The sequence below is a fragment of the Pinus tabuliformis genome, chromosome 9, assembly GCF_031772625.1.
Source record: "Pinus tabuliformis cultivar Carrire ecotype Pingquan chromosome 9, CPIR1, whole genome shotgun sequence".
Classification (NCBI taxonomy): Eukaryota; Viridiplantae; Streptophyta; class Pinopsida; order Pinales; family Pinaceae; genus Pinus; species Pinus tabuliformis.
In genome coordinates, this window is record NC_142307.1 from 217,224,483 (window position 1) to 217,239,830 (window position 15,348).

Below are 15,348 nucleotides of genomic sequence, written 5' to 3' on the forward strand. Positions count from 1 at the left end.
TATTCTCTGATTAATGCAATACATATATTACGGGGTTTTGAGAAGTTGCTTTCCCCTAGATAAATATTTGTGCATGTGTGATGTTTCCTTTTGCATGCATATGATTCTTGTTTTAGATTGTATTCTTGTTTTAGATTGTGAATTAAGTTCCGCAGATGAGTAGAGTAGCTTCAAGGCCTATGATCTAGTAAATTTCATGAGCAATATTGAATCTACACATTAATTCCTACAAACTAATTAGAAGCTCAATTAAAAACCAATACTAAAGCCAGAAAAATAAGCCAGAGATGTAAATGAAAGATTTACCATCCTTAGTAGATGACCTCAACCTCAAGCTCCTAAAGATCCCGTTGTATTTTTTATGAGATTTGATTGTGGAACAATCTTGTAAGGACTTAAATCTATAGCAACAATCTTGTAAGGACTTAAATCTATAGAAACGGTGTGAACACCCTTGAAAACCATGACCTACACTCCCTTGGCAACTTTGCACATGATGGAAAGTCGTAGTTGGGAAAGGAATCAAGTGCTGGGACAAGGATGGATATGAGGGGACACGAGAGCAATGGAAACCTAGAATGCTAAAGAGTGGTGGGAAATGAAATGATATTGGTTAATTAGTAGGAGCTAGCAAGTTATGCGACTCAATAGAAAACCAAAAGTAAAGCTAGTGAAATAAACCAGAGATAAAAATGAAACATCTACCATCCTTAGCAAATAAATTAGTATGGAAAACTAGAGAAGCGAGAATATCCTTATAACAATTGGATAGTAAACTGGAAATAAAAAGCCTCCATTACGATAAGGAATAAGAAAAAGGGCCTCCATTACCATAAGGATGAAGAATGAGTAAAACACCATCGAGGAGTGGACCACATAGCATTGTGGATAGTTACAAAAATTAATAAACTTCATTAAACTAGAACTAAGCTCATATTATAAAACATGAGGGATGGTATGGTATGGCATGGCATGGGGTCTTCATTTGTTATATTAAGTGGAGAAAACCTCATCACCCCACTTATCCTTTCCCTTATAACCTCATTCAACCTTGCCGAATAAAAGTTTTCGCTTAAACATATTCCTATCATGTGCCTTTTTAGTTATGTTTTCAAATTAATAAAGTGTATTTTTAACATTTTATATGAAAGCACTATTTAATAATAAAAAAAGACATAGAATGATGTAGAGAACACTTTATGGAAATATGTATTATTATATATTATTTTTTATTAAAAATATTGATTTATGTAAAATAAATAATTTTATATGATGTTTTATTTAAATAACAATTTATTTTAAACTTGAGTATGACTTTGATAATAATTTTATATGATAGTGAAGCTAAAATTAAAGTAGTGTATAAGATTGTTTTGCTTATTGGGAAATGCATATTTTTGGATTTGATCCAGTAAATTTTTAAAGAAAAATAAACGTTTTTGAACCATCATTACCATTTAATTATAAAAAGGTTAAAATAACTTTATAAAATTTAAGTTAATGAGATTTAAATTTAGATATGGTATGACACATAATTAAGCCATTTTGAAATTGCTCTCTTAAAATAATGCTCGTAAATATCCATGATAAATATAATTTTTTATAACTTATAAAAAAATTGATTTAAATAAAAAAAAATTAAAGTATTTTGGACCTTGTGTTTATACATATAAGAGAAAAGGTAAAGTTACCCATACCCATAAATTCTAAAACATGTTGAAGTATAAATTCATTAATATTATGTTGATGATGGCAATGGCGGGAATATTTTGATATGATACTACACCAAGTAAGGTAGATTCAATGGCCACACATTGAGGGTGTCATTTTTTTTTATCTACACCATGTTTAAGTATAAATTAATTAATACTATGTTGATTTTGGCCATGGCTGGAATATTTTGATATCATACTACACCGTGTAAAGTAGCATTCAATGGGCAGACATTCAGGATGTCAATTTTTTTTTAAAACCCTGCTGGGATAGAGAAATCGCACCTGGAGTAGTCTCACAAGTGCACATAGAACTCCAGGAATGAATAGTGGTACTTGTGTGGGAATTAACTGTAAATGAAACCGTTTGGACCAAGTGCCAGTGTGGCTACCATAACTTACAATAGACTCATAGAGTAAGTGTGAACACTTACTCCGAAAGAATTAAATAACAAAACTATACAGAGGACAACACTCCTTTCATAAACTTAATTTCTTCCATTTCCGCTTTTGTATTCGAATTACAACATCAAAGTATGGATCTTCGAAGATATGATACAGATAGAAAGTGTAGGAGAAATACAGAAAGAAAGAGATTCCAAATATTATGTGAGTACTAACATTTATATACATATTGGAAGGATTAGGTGCTATGGATTTATGAACCCGTGTACTCGTTTTATGCTGTAGAAGCAGAAGCTGGTTTAGCGATAAAGGTGGGCGAGTCATCACCAGCCATAATGACAACTACTTTCTCCTGCTTATCATCTGCACACGAAGACATGATATTCTGCGATGTCTCAATCTTTTCAGCATAACTAACACTTGATTCACTAACGTCTCAATCTTTATAGCATAACTAACACCTGATTCACTACTCTGTGTCGATGTGTTATTTTCTTCTGAATTAGAACCACAACAGTCCTTCACGTGCGAGACAACCAGAACGATCAGAGCAAAAGCTATCAGTGCGATTAGAAAACTCCATAGTTACCAAATTCGGTCGAATTGATGGAAAAAATTCGAAAATATGTCAGTTCGGTTCGGTTCGTGAACTATTTCGTTAATTCGAAGTTTGGTACGTCATGCTCAATTTACGGTCCAAACGGTTTCGTTTACGGTTAATTCCCACACAAGTACCACTATTCGTTCCTGGAGTTCTACGTGCACTTGTGAGATTACTCCAGGTGCGATTTCTCTATCCAAGCAGGGTTTTAAAAAAAAATTGACATCTTCAATCTCTGCGCATTGAATGCTACTTTACACGGTGTAGTATGATATCAAAATATTCCAGCCATGGCCACAATCAACATAATATTAATGAATTTATACTTAAACATGGTGTAAATAAAAAAAAATGACACCCTTAATGTCTGGCCATTGAATCTATCTTAGTCGGTGTAGTATAATATCAAAATATTCCCGCCATTGCCACCATCAATGGCGGGAATATTATCTCTGTGTTTATTATTTCTGCTGCATCTCTGTGTTTATGGTTATCTCTATAAATTGTTGTGTACCTGTTTAAATCCGGATCAGCATAGAAGCTACATAAATGAATGTTGAACACAACACACATGATGAAGATATTAATGAAATTTTCAGGTATTGGAGTCTTGAAGAGATATTATTTTATTATAATCTTATGTTGTAGCAGATTGATGACTAAAAGAGCACTACACAAGATAATATGTGGCAACAACCCACATACTACTTTTTTGAAGAAGTCTAAGATATGCTTAGACAACTTGGAAGAATGGAGGGTCTGCACCATCAAATGAAGAAATTGAGGTTTGAAGGATACAATAAAGAGAAAAAGAATAAACAATTTAGAGGCTATAGGATCTGGAAAAAGAGAAGAAGAAAAATTGAAGTCAATTTTTAAATTGTAAACCTAGATGAGAGATAGACCAGCAAGTGTCTTAATTGAATTTTATGTGGTTGTAATTAAGGGGGAGTGTTGGAGAATCTAATCCCAAACACTTGTTAGGTATCAAAACCATCCCTCCAAGTTCCCTTGTTCAGTTTCACTTACTCGTCGAGTTTCACTCAAGTCATTTATTAGTGATGTTTCCAATGTAATCTTATTTAAGTGATTTGTAATTCTAAGGAGAGGAAGTCCTCTGCTCCACATTTTGGTCTCTTCAATTTTCTTCAAAACTAATGCACTTCCTTTTCTTCACAGATGTGAAATCCAAGCTCCTTTTAAACTTTCTACTTTGTCTCTCCTCCACGACTTCTTCTTTGTGAGTTTAGAAACATTTTTGAAGAGAAATGGTGAAGTAGAGATTTATCTTCTCAATATTAAAAAGTAAGTCCAAAAACATTTTTGAAGAGAAATCATGAAGTAGAGATTTCACTTCTTAGTATTCAAAATGGTTAAATAGATTATAGCAAAATCATCAACAATAAATTACAGGAGCGAAAATCAACTACACTGAAGTAAATATAAACTTACTGTGACACCTAGTGGACAATGAGATTAATATCTCAACAGGTTTGTGCCAACCTCACTATTGTTTCTTCACACATGCAAGAGTTCAATAATTCAATGCTCATAGTCTCAAACATAGTCCTCCTGTATGATTGTGGTGCTGTAGGTAGCTACCTAGTCGTGACATACACAACAATCGTCTTCTCTCACAATGATCTGATTCAATTTGACACAACTATGGAATCTTATTGTTCAACTAAGATAACTTCTACGCATTCTAAAGGTGAGAGGTCTGCCACAATAACTTAGCTAGTTGTGACAAAGATGGCTCACTTTGCACAACCGCACCTCACCACTACTCACACCAACCAATGAACCATTGGTGAGGGAATGAGGTGGAGACATGCTAGACTTGCAACAAGCTGCGATGGAATCACACCACTATAATCACCTCCACTAGCACAAAATTTCAACACAACAACATGATCACACATAGATCCACCAATTTGGTCATGCTACGGCCAATAGAGAATGTTTCTCAAAGCAGACTCCTCCTTATAGATTGATAGATGCACTAAGTTCACTAACGCTTCCTCCTATCAGCAATTAAAAACACAATTCAATGCCCATGACTGTCAAATCCTTTGCACAACGGCTGCCCTTTGTTCAAATTCACCGAGATTTGATCTTATGCTCTAATACCAACATAAAGCTTAGAGAGACAGATAGAATATGGAGGAAATGAGCAACTCTCAATTAAACCTAGTTGAACTTGAAGAGTTTCTACACGGAGACTTAATTCATTCACCAAATCATGTGTACATAAATAAGATTAGAAATTTATTAAAGAAATTGAACAAATTCATAAAACTAAGATTTAATCTAACTAATCACAACCACTTGCTAATAATAAAATAGTATAAAAAATTCTACATATCTCCATTATTCCAAATTATAATAATAATTCATTTTACTTTAATTCTATTTTATTATTCAACTTTTTATAATTCTTTTTTAAATTTTATTTTATTTCATAATGATATATATTATATTTTATTGAATATATAGCTATTATCGTTGAAATAATTAAATTTCAACTATATATAATTTATTTTATGCCAAAAAGATATTCGTCTGATATATGTATATGTGGGGGTTTGTGTGTCAATGAATGGAATAATTAATATATAGAATCCCAGATCTGACACGTAGGATTAAATAGAATTATTCAACTTTTTATAATTCTTTTTTAAATTTTATTTTATTTCATAATGATATATATTATATTTTATTGAATATATAGCTATTATCGTTGAAATAATTAAATTTCAACTATATATAATTTATTTTATGCCAAAAAGATATTCGTCTGATATATGTATATGTGGGGGTTTGTGTGTCAATAATGGAATAATTAATATATAGAATCCCAGATCGGATTGTGATAACTTTATAGGACAAATGAAAAATATATTTTTGAAGTGGAAATTAATCATATTTTCTTATTTATCTTTCATGAGATAAAGTAAAATAAATGGAGATAACAGTTTTTCTAAATAAAAAAGTTGAAAATGGATTGGTCTACTGATTTGTGACAAGCCAAAGTGGCAGATCTCAAAAATATATTGTGTGCCCATCACATATCATTCTTTTATTAAAGTGGGGCATCGGATGGAAATATTGTGTACCCTTCTACTATTATATTCAGATGCCATCAGAGTTTTCATAGTGTTCCACAGTGTTACAGCTAATATTGGTCACAGGCCCATATGGATATAAATGTGCGTATGCCTATCTGAAATATCTGCAATCAAAATCCTCTGGAAGTAGCAAGGCTGTGGTTCATATGACACTATGAGGAATATTACCGTGCCTTATAATACGAGCGCAGCTTCTGTATGGAGCTTACCAGTTCCATTACTGTTGGGTGGAGTGAGTTTTCTAATCGCACTGATAGCTTTTGCTCTGATCGTTCTGGTTGTCTCGCACGTGAAAGACTGTTGTGGTTCTAATTCAGAAGAAAATAACACATCGGCACAGAGTAGTGAATCAGGTGTTAGTTATGCTGAAAAGATTGAGACATTGCCGAATATCATGTCTTCGTGTGCAGATGATAAGCAGGAGAAAGTAGTTGTCATTATGGCTGGTAATGACTCGCCCACCTTTATCGCTAAACTAGCTTCTGCTTCCGCACCATAAAATGGAGTACATGGGTTCACAAATCCATAGCACCTAATCCTTCCAATACATATATTTGGAATCTCTTTCTTTCTGTATTTCTCCTACGCTTTTTATCTGTATCATATCTTCGAAGATCCATACTTTGATGTTGTAATTCGAATACAAAAGCGGAAATGGAAGAAATTAAGTTTATGAAAGGAGTGTTGTCCTCTGTATAGTTTTTTTATTTAATTCTTTAAGAGTCCGAAAGAATTAAATAACAAAATTATACAGAGGACAACACTCCTTTCATAAACTTAATTTCTTATTCGAATTACAACATCAAAGTATGGATCTTCGAAGATATGATACAGATAGAAAGCGTAGGAGAAATACAGATAGAAAGAGATTCCAAATATTATGTGAGTACTAACATTTATATACATATTGGAAGGATTAGGTGCTATGGAGTTATGAACCCGTGTACTCCGTTTTATGCTGCGGAAGCAGAAGCTGGTTTAGCGATAAAGGTGGGCGAGTCATCACCAGCCATAATGACAACTACTTTCTCCTGCTTATCATCTGCACACGAAAACATGATATTCTGCAATGTCTCAATCTTTTTAGCATAACTAACACCTGATTCACTAAACTGTGCCGATGTGTTATTTTCTTCTGAATTAGAACCACAACAGTCCTTCACGTGCGAGACAACCAGAACGATCAGAGCAAAAGCTATCAGTGCGATTAGAAAACTCACTCCATCCAACAGTGATGGAACTGGTGAGCTCCATACAGAAGCTGCGCTCGTATTATAAGGCACGGTAATATTCCTCATAGTGTTAAATGAACCACAGCCTTGCTACTTCCAGAGGATTTTGATAGATATTTCAGATAGGCATACGCACATTTATATCCACATGGGCCTGTGACCAATATTAGCTGTAACACTGTGGAACACTATGAAAATTCTGATGGCATCTGAATATAATAGTAGAAGGATACGCAATGTTTCCATCCGATGCCCCACTTTAATAAAAGAATGGTATGTGATGGGCACACAATATATTTTTGAGATCTGCCACTTTGGCTTGTCACAAACCAGTAGACCAATCCATTTTCAACTTTAAAAAATTATGTGGCTAAAGTATTTAGAAAAACTGTTACCTCTATTTATTTTACTTTATCTAATGAAAGGTATATCAGAAAATATGGTTGATCTTCACTTCAAAAATATATTTTTCATTTGTCTTATAAAATTATCACAATCTTACATGCCAGATCTGAGCTCCGCATTTTTATATTTTCTTAATCATACTTGTGTAATCTTATTACGCCGTAAGGCGTTACCCTCTGGGAAGAACTCCCTTATATGCCACCGTGTCTTATTTTCTTCGACCATTGATCTGATGTGTTAGACGATTAAAAGAGATTGTGCCGTTGGATCAGATCATTATAGTTGGAATTTTAACCAGCGCTGGTTGAACTCCCTGTTTATCTCATGCTGGAGAGATTACCCGCTCGAAACCCTTCGCAGATAGTAGTGATGGCTTCGCTGGAGTTTCGATTTCCTTGGCATCTTCTGAATTTTCTATAGTTATCTGTAGACAAATTTCCTGGCTGACTGCTCAGTTTGAAAATCCCAATTCAGTGCGGATAAACCGCTTCAATTTTCTGTCCGAGTGCAAAGATCTGCGGGCCCTGAGCGGAATTTTGGATTCCCTCAAATCTGAAGGTTTTGTTTTGCCATTCAGTATCCGCAAACAACTTTGCTCTCAGCTGCTCCGCCGAGCCCTTAACGCCAAATGCATTGTAGATTTCAGTTTTCATGCCCTCCCTGATTAAACTAACTGCTCCCACCAAAAACATTGTCGTCTCACAGCTTGGCAACTCTGTGCTCTGTTGATTATTGGTCTCTTCTTCATCCCAGAATCTCCAAGATGGCTGGTGAACTTTTGGAAAGCCTAAATTCTCTTAATAAATGGTTTGAAGTATATAAGTTTAGAGAGATATCATGTGCCATGTTCTGTAGAAGGAAATTCTTATCTAACATATTTTCATGCTGGGAGCAGGCTAAAATAGGCAAGGAATCAGATTTTGAATCTTCATTACGTGCTCTGCGTGGCCCCGATGCTGATGTTTCAGTTGAAGAATCTGAAATTAAGGTAGAGAGCCTTTGGTTCTTAAGCTTTGACATCCTTTTGTTTCTTTCTTGTAGTAATAATCTGATTCTGTATTAATGCTCATTTGGGAATATTATAATGCCATGGCCATTTGTTTCGTCTGGTCAGCAACTTTTCTGGGTTTTTGTGCCCTTGGTCAATCTTTAATATTACTAATAAAAATTTTACACTTGTCTTTTCAGTGCAATCCTAGAGAAGCCTTTCAGTTTTATACCTTTAGTTTGTCATTTTACCTCTTTTAAACTTACCACTGCATATCAAGCTTACATTGCAATAGGGGATTGGCAATTCATCTCTATAAGGGGGCTATGTTGCAACTAAAAAAAATAATGCTTTAATACAGATTGCAGTGAAGACAAACTATAAGCAAAGAGGTGTCAAAGCCTCTGACCTTCTTCAGAAAAGATATGCACTCCCTTTGATTGTAAGTTATGGGTTCCCCCTGGTAGTATAAAAGCAAAGCATGCTACATGCTTTTTTCTTTGTTTAACTACATAAGTACCTTGATAGTCTATTACTAAGAACAATGTGAATCAACAATTTGGGATTGCTTTTGACCATTTCAGACAATAATTTCTGCAGATTGGCATTGGTTTGCTTCTATTGCAGCAGTTGAGTGGAATTAATGGAATTATGTTCTATAGCACATAGATTTTCAAGTCTGCTGGTGAGTGCTCACTGATACCTGTATGAGCTTTATTGACCAATCAGTTAGATGAATGCCCCTATAACTTTTTATAGACCAATCAGTTAGATGACCCTTATTCTACCTTTTCTAGTCGGATTATCAGGGAATATTTTAGGGCCTAATATTTGCAAGTTGGATATAACTAAAAAAATTTAAAAAAATTCCAAAGGGGTTGCCAATGCAAACAGAAGATGTGCTCCAATCTATAGAATATAAAGTTAATATATTGGAGTAACCAATTTTTTTCATAAAACATATAATGATACCAAAATTCGAAATTTTCTTAACAATCTTAGCAAATTTCAGTGCTCTGAACTTTAAGATAACAGATTCGTTGAGATTTCTGCACATAGATATAGTACCTTTAAATTGCCGTTGCCAATGTATGGAAGTTGAGATGAATTTTTCAAAATGACGGTCTTGATAATAGTAGGGACTGTAGCTTTGTGATGTCTGTATTTATACACAAGAAATATGGAACATAAATATCCTCTTACAATGGGTATTGATTTCAACATTTGTCTATCTCACAGGAGTTTCATCAAGCAAAGTTGCAACTCTAGGACTCGGTGCTATTCAGGTGTTTGACTTGTTTAGTAATTTGTTGCTTGTATGGTTTCAAATATTAATTTTTCTGTTTCTCATCAAAGTTTTTAATGATAATCCTTTAGGTTCTATCCTGATGGCTGTTATACAGGTTGTCATGACTGCTTTCACTGCATGGTTGATGGACAAAGCTGGAAGGCGTCTCCTCCTCGTGGTAAGTTGCCTGCTGCTGCAAAGGATGTGTACTTTTATGGCCACCAAGAAATTTTGTGTATGAGTAACATGAATTCATTTGGAGAAACTTACAGTGAGATGGTTTAAATTCAACAGATCTCATCTGGGGGAATGGCTGTATGCCTTTTTCTTGTCGGTCTTGCATTGTTCTTGGAGGTAATATGTCCCAGTTATTTGTCATGCACTAGTCCTTGAGTTTTGTTCGGGGGAGACAAATTTAAAGGCGTGTTTTGAATATTGAGATCAAAGAGGAGAAGGAAGCTTAAGACTGAAATTTAATCGTTCTGAACCATGTGAAAGTAACATTGGAAATTGGAAGCTTAATATGACTTCTATTGTATCAATGTACCTTTCAGACTCATGTGTCAGGAGCTTCTGATGAAACAGGCTACAGTGTTTTGGCCTTAACTGGTGTTTTGGTAAGAGTCAAAATTAGTTTTATGTTAGCAACCAGTGGCATATTTCCTTTGTCCAAATTCCTTCAGAGCTGAAGGCCTTGGTTTATTGCAGGTTTACATAATTTCCTTCTCTCTTGGTATAGGAGCTATTCCATGGATTATAATGTCAGAGGTAATTTTTCCTCTGTAAGTTCAAGCTAAATGTGTATGCACAAATATCAGGTTGTGGTGTGTTACGAAACTCTCTCAGCACTAGGAATGTCTATTACGACTTGCAGCTAATTCTTTGGCTCCTTCACTGCAGATCCTTCCTGTTAATGTAAAGGGCGTTGGTGGTAGTATTGCAACTTTGACAAACTGGTTGACTTCTTTTTTAGTGACCATGACAATTAATTTACTTCTAGAATGGAGCTCTGCAGGTAAATTGATTGCTTTCAAAGCTGCTTTCATTGTTAAGATCTATTGCAGACTTTTGGTTTTATCTATCTCGTGTAATTATTTCAGGAAGTTGGTTGGATTAGAAACAAATATGAATCAAATGTAATGAGTATAAATGGTTAGCTAATCTTCCTTCTTTTATGAATGGGAAATAGGTGTTTAAAGCCAATATTTGAGAAAATTATGAATGCTATATTATGATAGAGATTATTGATGTTTTACTCAAAACTTTTGTTAATATTATGATTAATTTCTATATGTCTAGATATTTTTTTGTGAGGATTTATCAAAAGTAACCATTTATAAAGAATATCTTCAAATTAAGCAAAGTCTTTTGGTAGAAATCACATAAGAATTTCTCTTATGTGATTTCTACCCAAAGACTTTGCTTAATTCATTGAATTAATGGATCACAGAAGCTTGAATACAGAAATATCTCCAAATTTTTTCCTGAAACCAAACTAAACTATAAGGTCTGGTGTATGTATTTTGTTGCAGGGACTTTTTGGATTTATGCTCTTGTTGCTGCTTTTACATTTGTATTTGTTTCCTGAAACCAAACTAAACAAACTAAACTAGAAGATCGGGTGTATGTATTTTGTTGCAGGGACTTTTTGGATTTATGCTCTTGTTGCTGCTTTTACATTCGTATTTGTTGCGGTATGGGTTCCTGAAACTAAAGGGCGAACTCTCGAGGAAATCCAGTTCTCATTTCAACGAAGTTGACCTGGTTATAGTTGTCATATTTTAGTGATGACTGAGCAGATTACTACAATGAAGCAATTTTGAAAGCTTCTTAACAGAAAGACGGGGGATGTTATTAGTATCTGTAATGCTCTATCACGCCATTTTTTCCATGAACTTGCACATAAACAAGTGCCAAGACACAAATATTGTTATTGGGGAGGAAATTATTTATTCTCTGCTCGCTGGCATGTTATTTGTTCCAAAATGGTCAGCGGGCAAAATCTATGCGCGCTGTGGATCGTTGCGATATAGGAATTACATGTATCAATATAGTAAGTGCAGAGATTCATTTTGTATTCTTTTTCTCAGTAAGTAAGAGAAAATGAGCTCCACGTTATTGTAATTCATGAGCTCCTTTACATATAAAAATGAGTTTCAACTCATTGTAATTCATGAATTGGTTGTTAATTGCGTTGTAACAGTATGATGCCATAATTGTTTGGTGTCCACCCACCCTTTTAATTTGGCTTCACGCACTGGTTCATGATATTCTAATCAACTTAAGAATTTCAATTTTGGAATAATTTTATCTGACTATTGATGATGTTATTCAATGAAAGAATTTGAGAAAAGGTTGTTATCCAATGACATAATTTGAAAAAAGCTTGTGAAATCAACTTCTTAAGAATTTCAAATTTGGAATAATTTTAAGTGATGATTGATGATGTTATTCAATGACATAATTTGAGAAAAGCCTGTTATGCAATGACATAATTTGAGAAAAAAATATGTGTATTCTATGTTGGAACAAGGGATTTTAAATTTGAAATTTATTCATCTTTAAGAATTTCAAATTTGGAATAATTTTAAGTGATGATTGATGATGTTATTCAATGACATAATTTGAGAAAAACCTGTTATCCACTGACATAATTTGAGAAAAAAATGTGTATTCTATGTTGGAACAAGGGATTTTAAATTTGAAATTTATTCATCACTTTGGCATCACTTGGTTTTATTTGCTTTTACATATATTTACTGTTGAGATTTTCTGTTTTAGTCAAATAGGCAAAAATCTCTGAAGGATGACAACAATAGGGATTCAGTTCCTAGATTAGCTCCAGGTTGTTGGGAGGGAGTTAATGCCTCCTATATTTGATGTGAGGGAGTTATGAGGCTGTTAGATTGTCTATGCTATATAACAGTCAATCATTCGGATGATTTGCCAAGAGAGAGTGTGAGGATTTCATGATGTAATCTCCTAATTTGATTAATATATTCCTGATGCCTATGTTTGGTGGACGTAGCCCAGATTGGTTGGGTGAACCACGTTAATTCTTGTGTTTATGTGCTTGATAATTGCTGTGTGTATTTATGTTTGCTGTGCCCCTGATCCAACAATTGGTATCAGAGCATGTTGGAGGTGCTGGTGCTGAGAGGATGCTTTGAGTGCGTGGATGATTAAAGTCTGCCTGTTGCCTGGATCGTTTGCTGGCAGCGCGGGTGGAGCTGGAGCGAGTGCGTGGAGAGCAGACCTTTGCTGGCAGAGCACGTTGGAGGAGCGCTGGAGGTGGAGCGCTAAGGAAGCTGATGCGTATGACTGTATCTGATGCGTTTTCTGTCTGTGCGCATGGAGGTATTCAACAGCTGATGCGTTTTTCTGCCTGGGCGCTGGAGGCAATGCTGGTATTAAATGCCTGACTGTATATCGCTGTTGCTGTTGGTGCGTGGAGAGCACGTTGCTGGAGATGGTTGTGCGAGTGGGGCTCTACAAGAACTACGCATTAAAGATTGGTATATTGTGAGGTATGTTTTCCGTATTAATGCACAAGAGCTGCGTATTAATATTCAAATGCGTGCTGGTGTGTGCGCGTGAAAGCAAACAAATACCTGTTGTTTTTTTTTTAAGAACAAAACAAACAAATACTTGCACAGTTCCGGAATTTATTGAATCGGTGGGACTTCGACCTAAATTCCTTTTTTGCGTAGTACTGGATCTCGATCTCACTATATAAGCTCCCCCAGGCAATCGAATAATGTAGGAAAGAACGCATCAGTAGTAAAGTGTGCCACAGCAGCCATGCAAATAATTTGCAAGGGTCTGATCGGATACGAGAAGAGGAGGTGGTGATTGTGGGAGCTGGCATTGCAGGACTCGCTACTGCTTTGTCTCTTCACAGGTTCTCTTTATTTTCTGTTTTCGATACTCTACAACAACCCATAAACTTAAAAGTGGAGAAGGGTGTAAGCTTTTGAATTATGAAAGATCTGGCCTAGGCAGAATTGAACACCACTTCTTTTCTTTGTGCTTTCCGTTTATTTTCCTTTACCATTCTATGCTTTTAGCTGATAGCGGTAAATATCTGGCTCCCGATCCGAGTTACAAGTACAGCTAAATCTTAAGGTTGCCATATTTCACATGCTTTAATGGTTTAGGGGTACAATTAAAAATTCTCAAATATTTATGGTGAATTTGTATATCAGCCAACATTGGGTTGATTGCTGGCCAGTGGTTGTAACTACAAAGGCATAGGCAGGTTTTTTTGTTGTTGCAAAGGCAGAAAGGCAGAAAGACATAGGCAAAATTTTTTTTTTTTGTGAAGGGGAGATATTTTTGTTTCCAAGGCATAGACAATTTTTTGTTTTTAAATTGCTGGTTTTATTTTGGAGATTACTGTGTTTTTTGATACAAATGGCGAAAACTCAAAGTGCCAGGTTTGAAATTGAGTTTGACGATATCCTTGAGTTTGATGATGTTGTTGGAGCCTTGTTGGCTGAGGAGACGAGGAAGAGGTCGAATGCAGACACCTCTACATCAGAGGTAATGATGGCCAGAGGTCGCTCACGAAAGAGACACTCCGGGGGAAAGCATAGCGACTCTTGTTCGAAGTCCAGAGGAAAGAAGCCCAAGGTGAAGTGCTGGCATTGTGGCAAGGTTGGACATCTGAAAAAGGATTGCTGGAAGCGAAAGCAGGCTGCTAAAGAAGGCTCTTCAACAGAAAAGAAGGAAGCCAACACCACAGATACATGTTCAGTATCTGGTTCAGGTATGAGTGATGAAGTATTATCAGTTAATGTGTCAAATCATGGTCAACATTAGTTGTTAGATTCCGGGGCGTCAAACCACATGTGTATCCATAAAGAATGGTTTAAGGATTATAAATCAATTAATGAAGGTGTTGTGTACATGGGTAATGATGTAACATGTAATATTGTTGGGATTGGAAGCATACAACTACAAATGTTTGATGGGACAACAAGAATATTAACTGATGTAAGGCATGTACCAGATTTAAGGAAAAATTTGATTTCATTAGGAGCACTTGATTCAAATGGATATAAAACTGTAATTCAAGGTGGAGTTATGAAAATCTATAAAGGTATCTTACTAGTGATGAAAGCTAAGAAAGTAGGAAATCTATTTCAGTTAGAAGGTAGAACTGGGTCAGATCATGTGTCTGTGTCTGAACATGACAGTAGTTCCATTCACTTATGGCATCAAAGATTGGGGCATATGAGTGAAAGAGGATTGAAAATTTTGGCTGACCGAAAGTTACTTCCTAATCTAAGATCTGGAAAACTGGATTTCTGTAAACATTGTCTGTTTGGTAAACAAAGTAAACAAAAGTTTAAAACAGGCAAACATACTAGTAAAGGCATACTTGATTATATCCATTCAGATGTTTGGGGTCCAGCCCCTACAGCGTCATATGGTGGTTCGTCTTATTTTGTATCATTCATTGATGACTTTTCTCGGAAAGTTTGGGTCTTCATGTTGAAAAAGAAGTCTGATGTTTTTACAGTTTTCAAGCAGTTTAGAGCATTGGTAGAAAACAACACTTGTAGAACAATAAAATGTTTAAGAACT

At 35.2% G+C, this 15,348-nt stretch overlaps 1 protein-coding gene and 1 pseudogene across 2 annotated transcripts; both read left to right on the plus strand.

The window, feature by feature from the left end:
* Positions 1 to 6,000: 6,000 nt before the first annotated feature.
* LOC149147931 (protein GLUTAMINE DUMPER 4-like) lies at positions 6,001 to 6,345 on the plus strand. Its single transcript, XM_089442010.1, has one exon. It carries the CDS (start codon positions 6,001 to 6,003, stop codon positions 6,343 to 6,345), a length of 345 nt encoding a protein of 114 aa, XP_089298136.1.
* A 347-nt stretch (positions 6,346 to 6,692) lies between these two features.
* Positions 6,693 to 11,613, plus strand: LOC149147932 (sugar transporter ERD6-like 6; annotated as a pseudogene). Its single transcript, XR_016263122.1, has 11 exons — positions 6,693 to 7,351; positions 8,379 to 8,471; positions 8,833 to 8,913; positions 9,072 to 9,156; positions 9,711 to 9,757; positions 9,875 to 9,937; positions 10,054 to 10,113; positions 10,314 to 10,376; positions 10,468 to 10,527; positions 10,660 to 10,774; positions 11,401 to 11,613. The product of XR_016263122.1 is annotated as a sugar transporter ERD6-like 6 (transcript).
* The last annotated feature ends 3,735 nt before the right edge of the window (positions 11,614 to 15,348 follow it).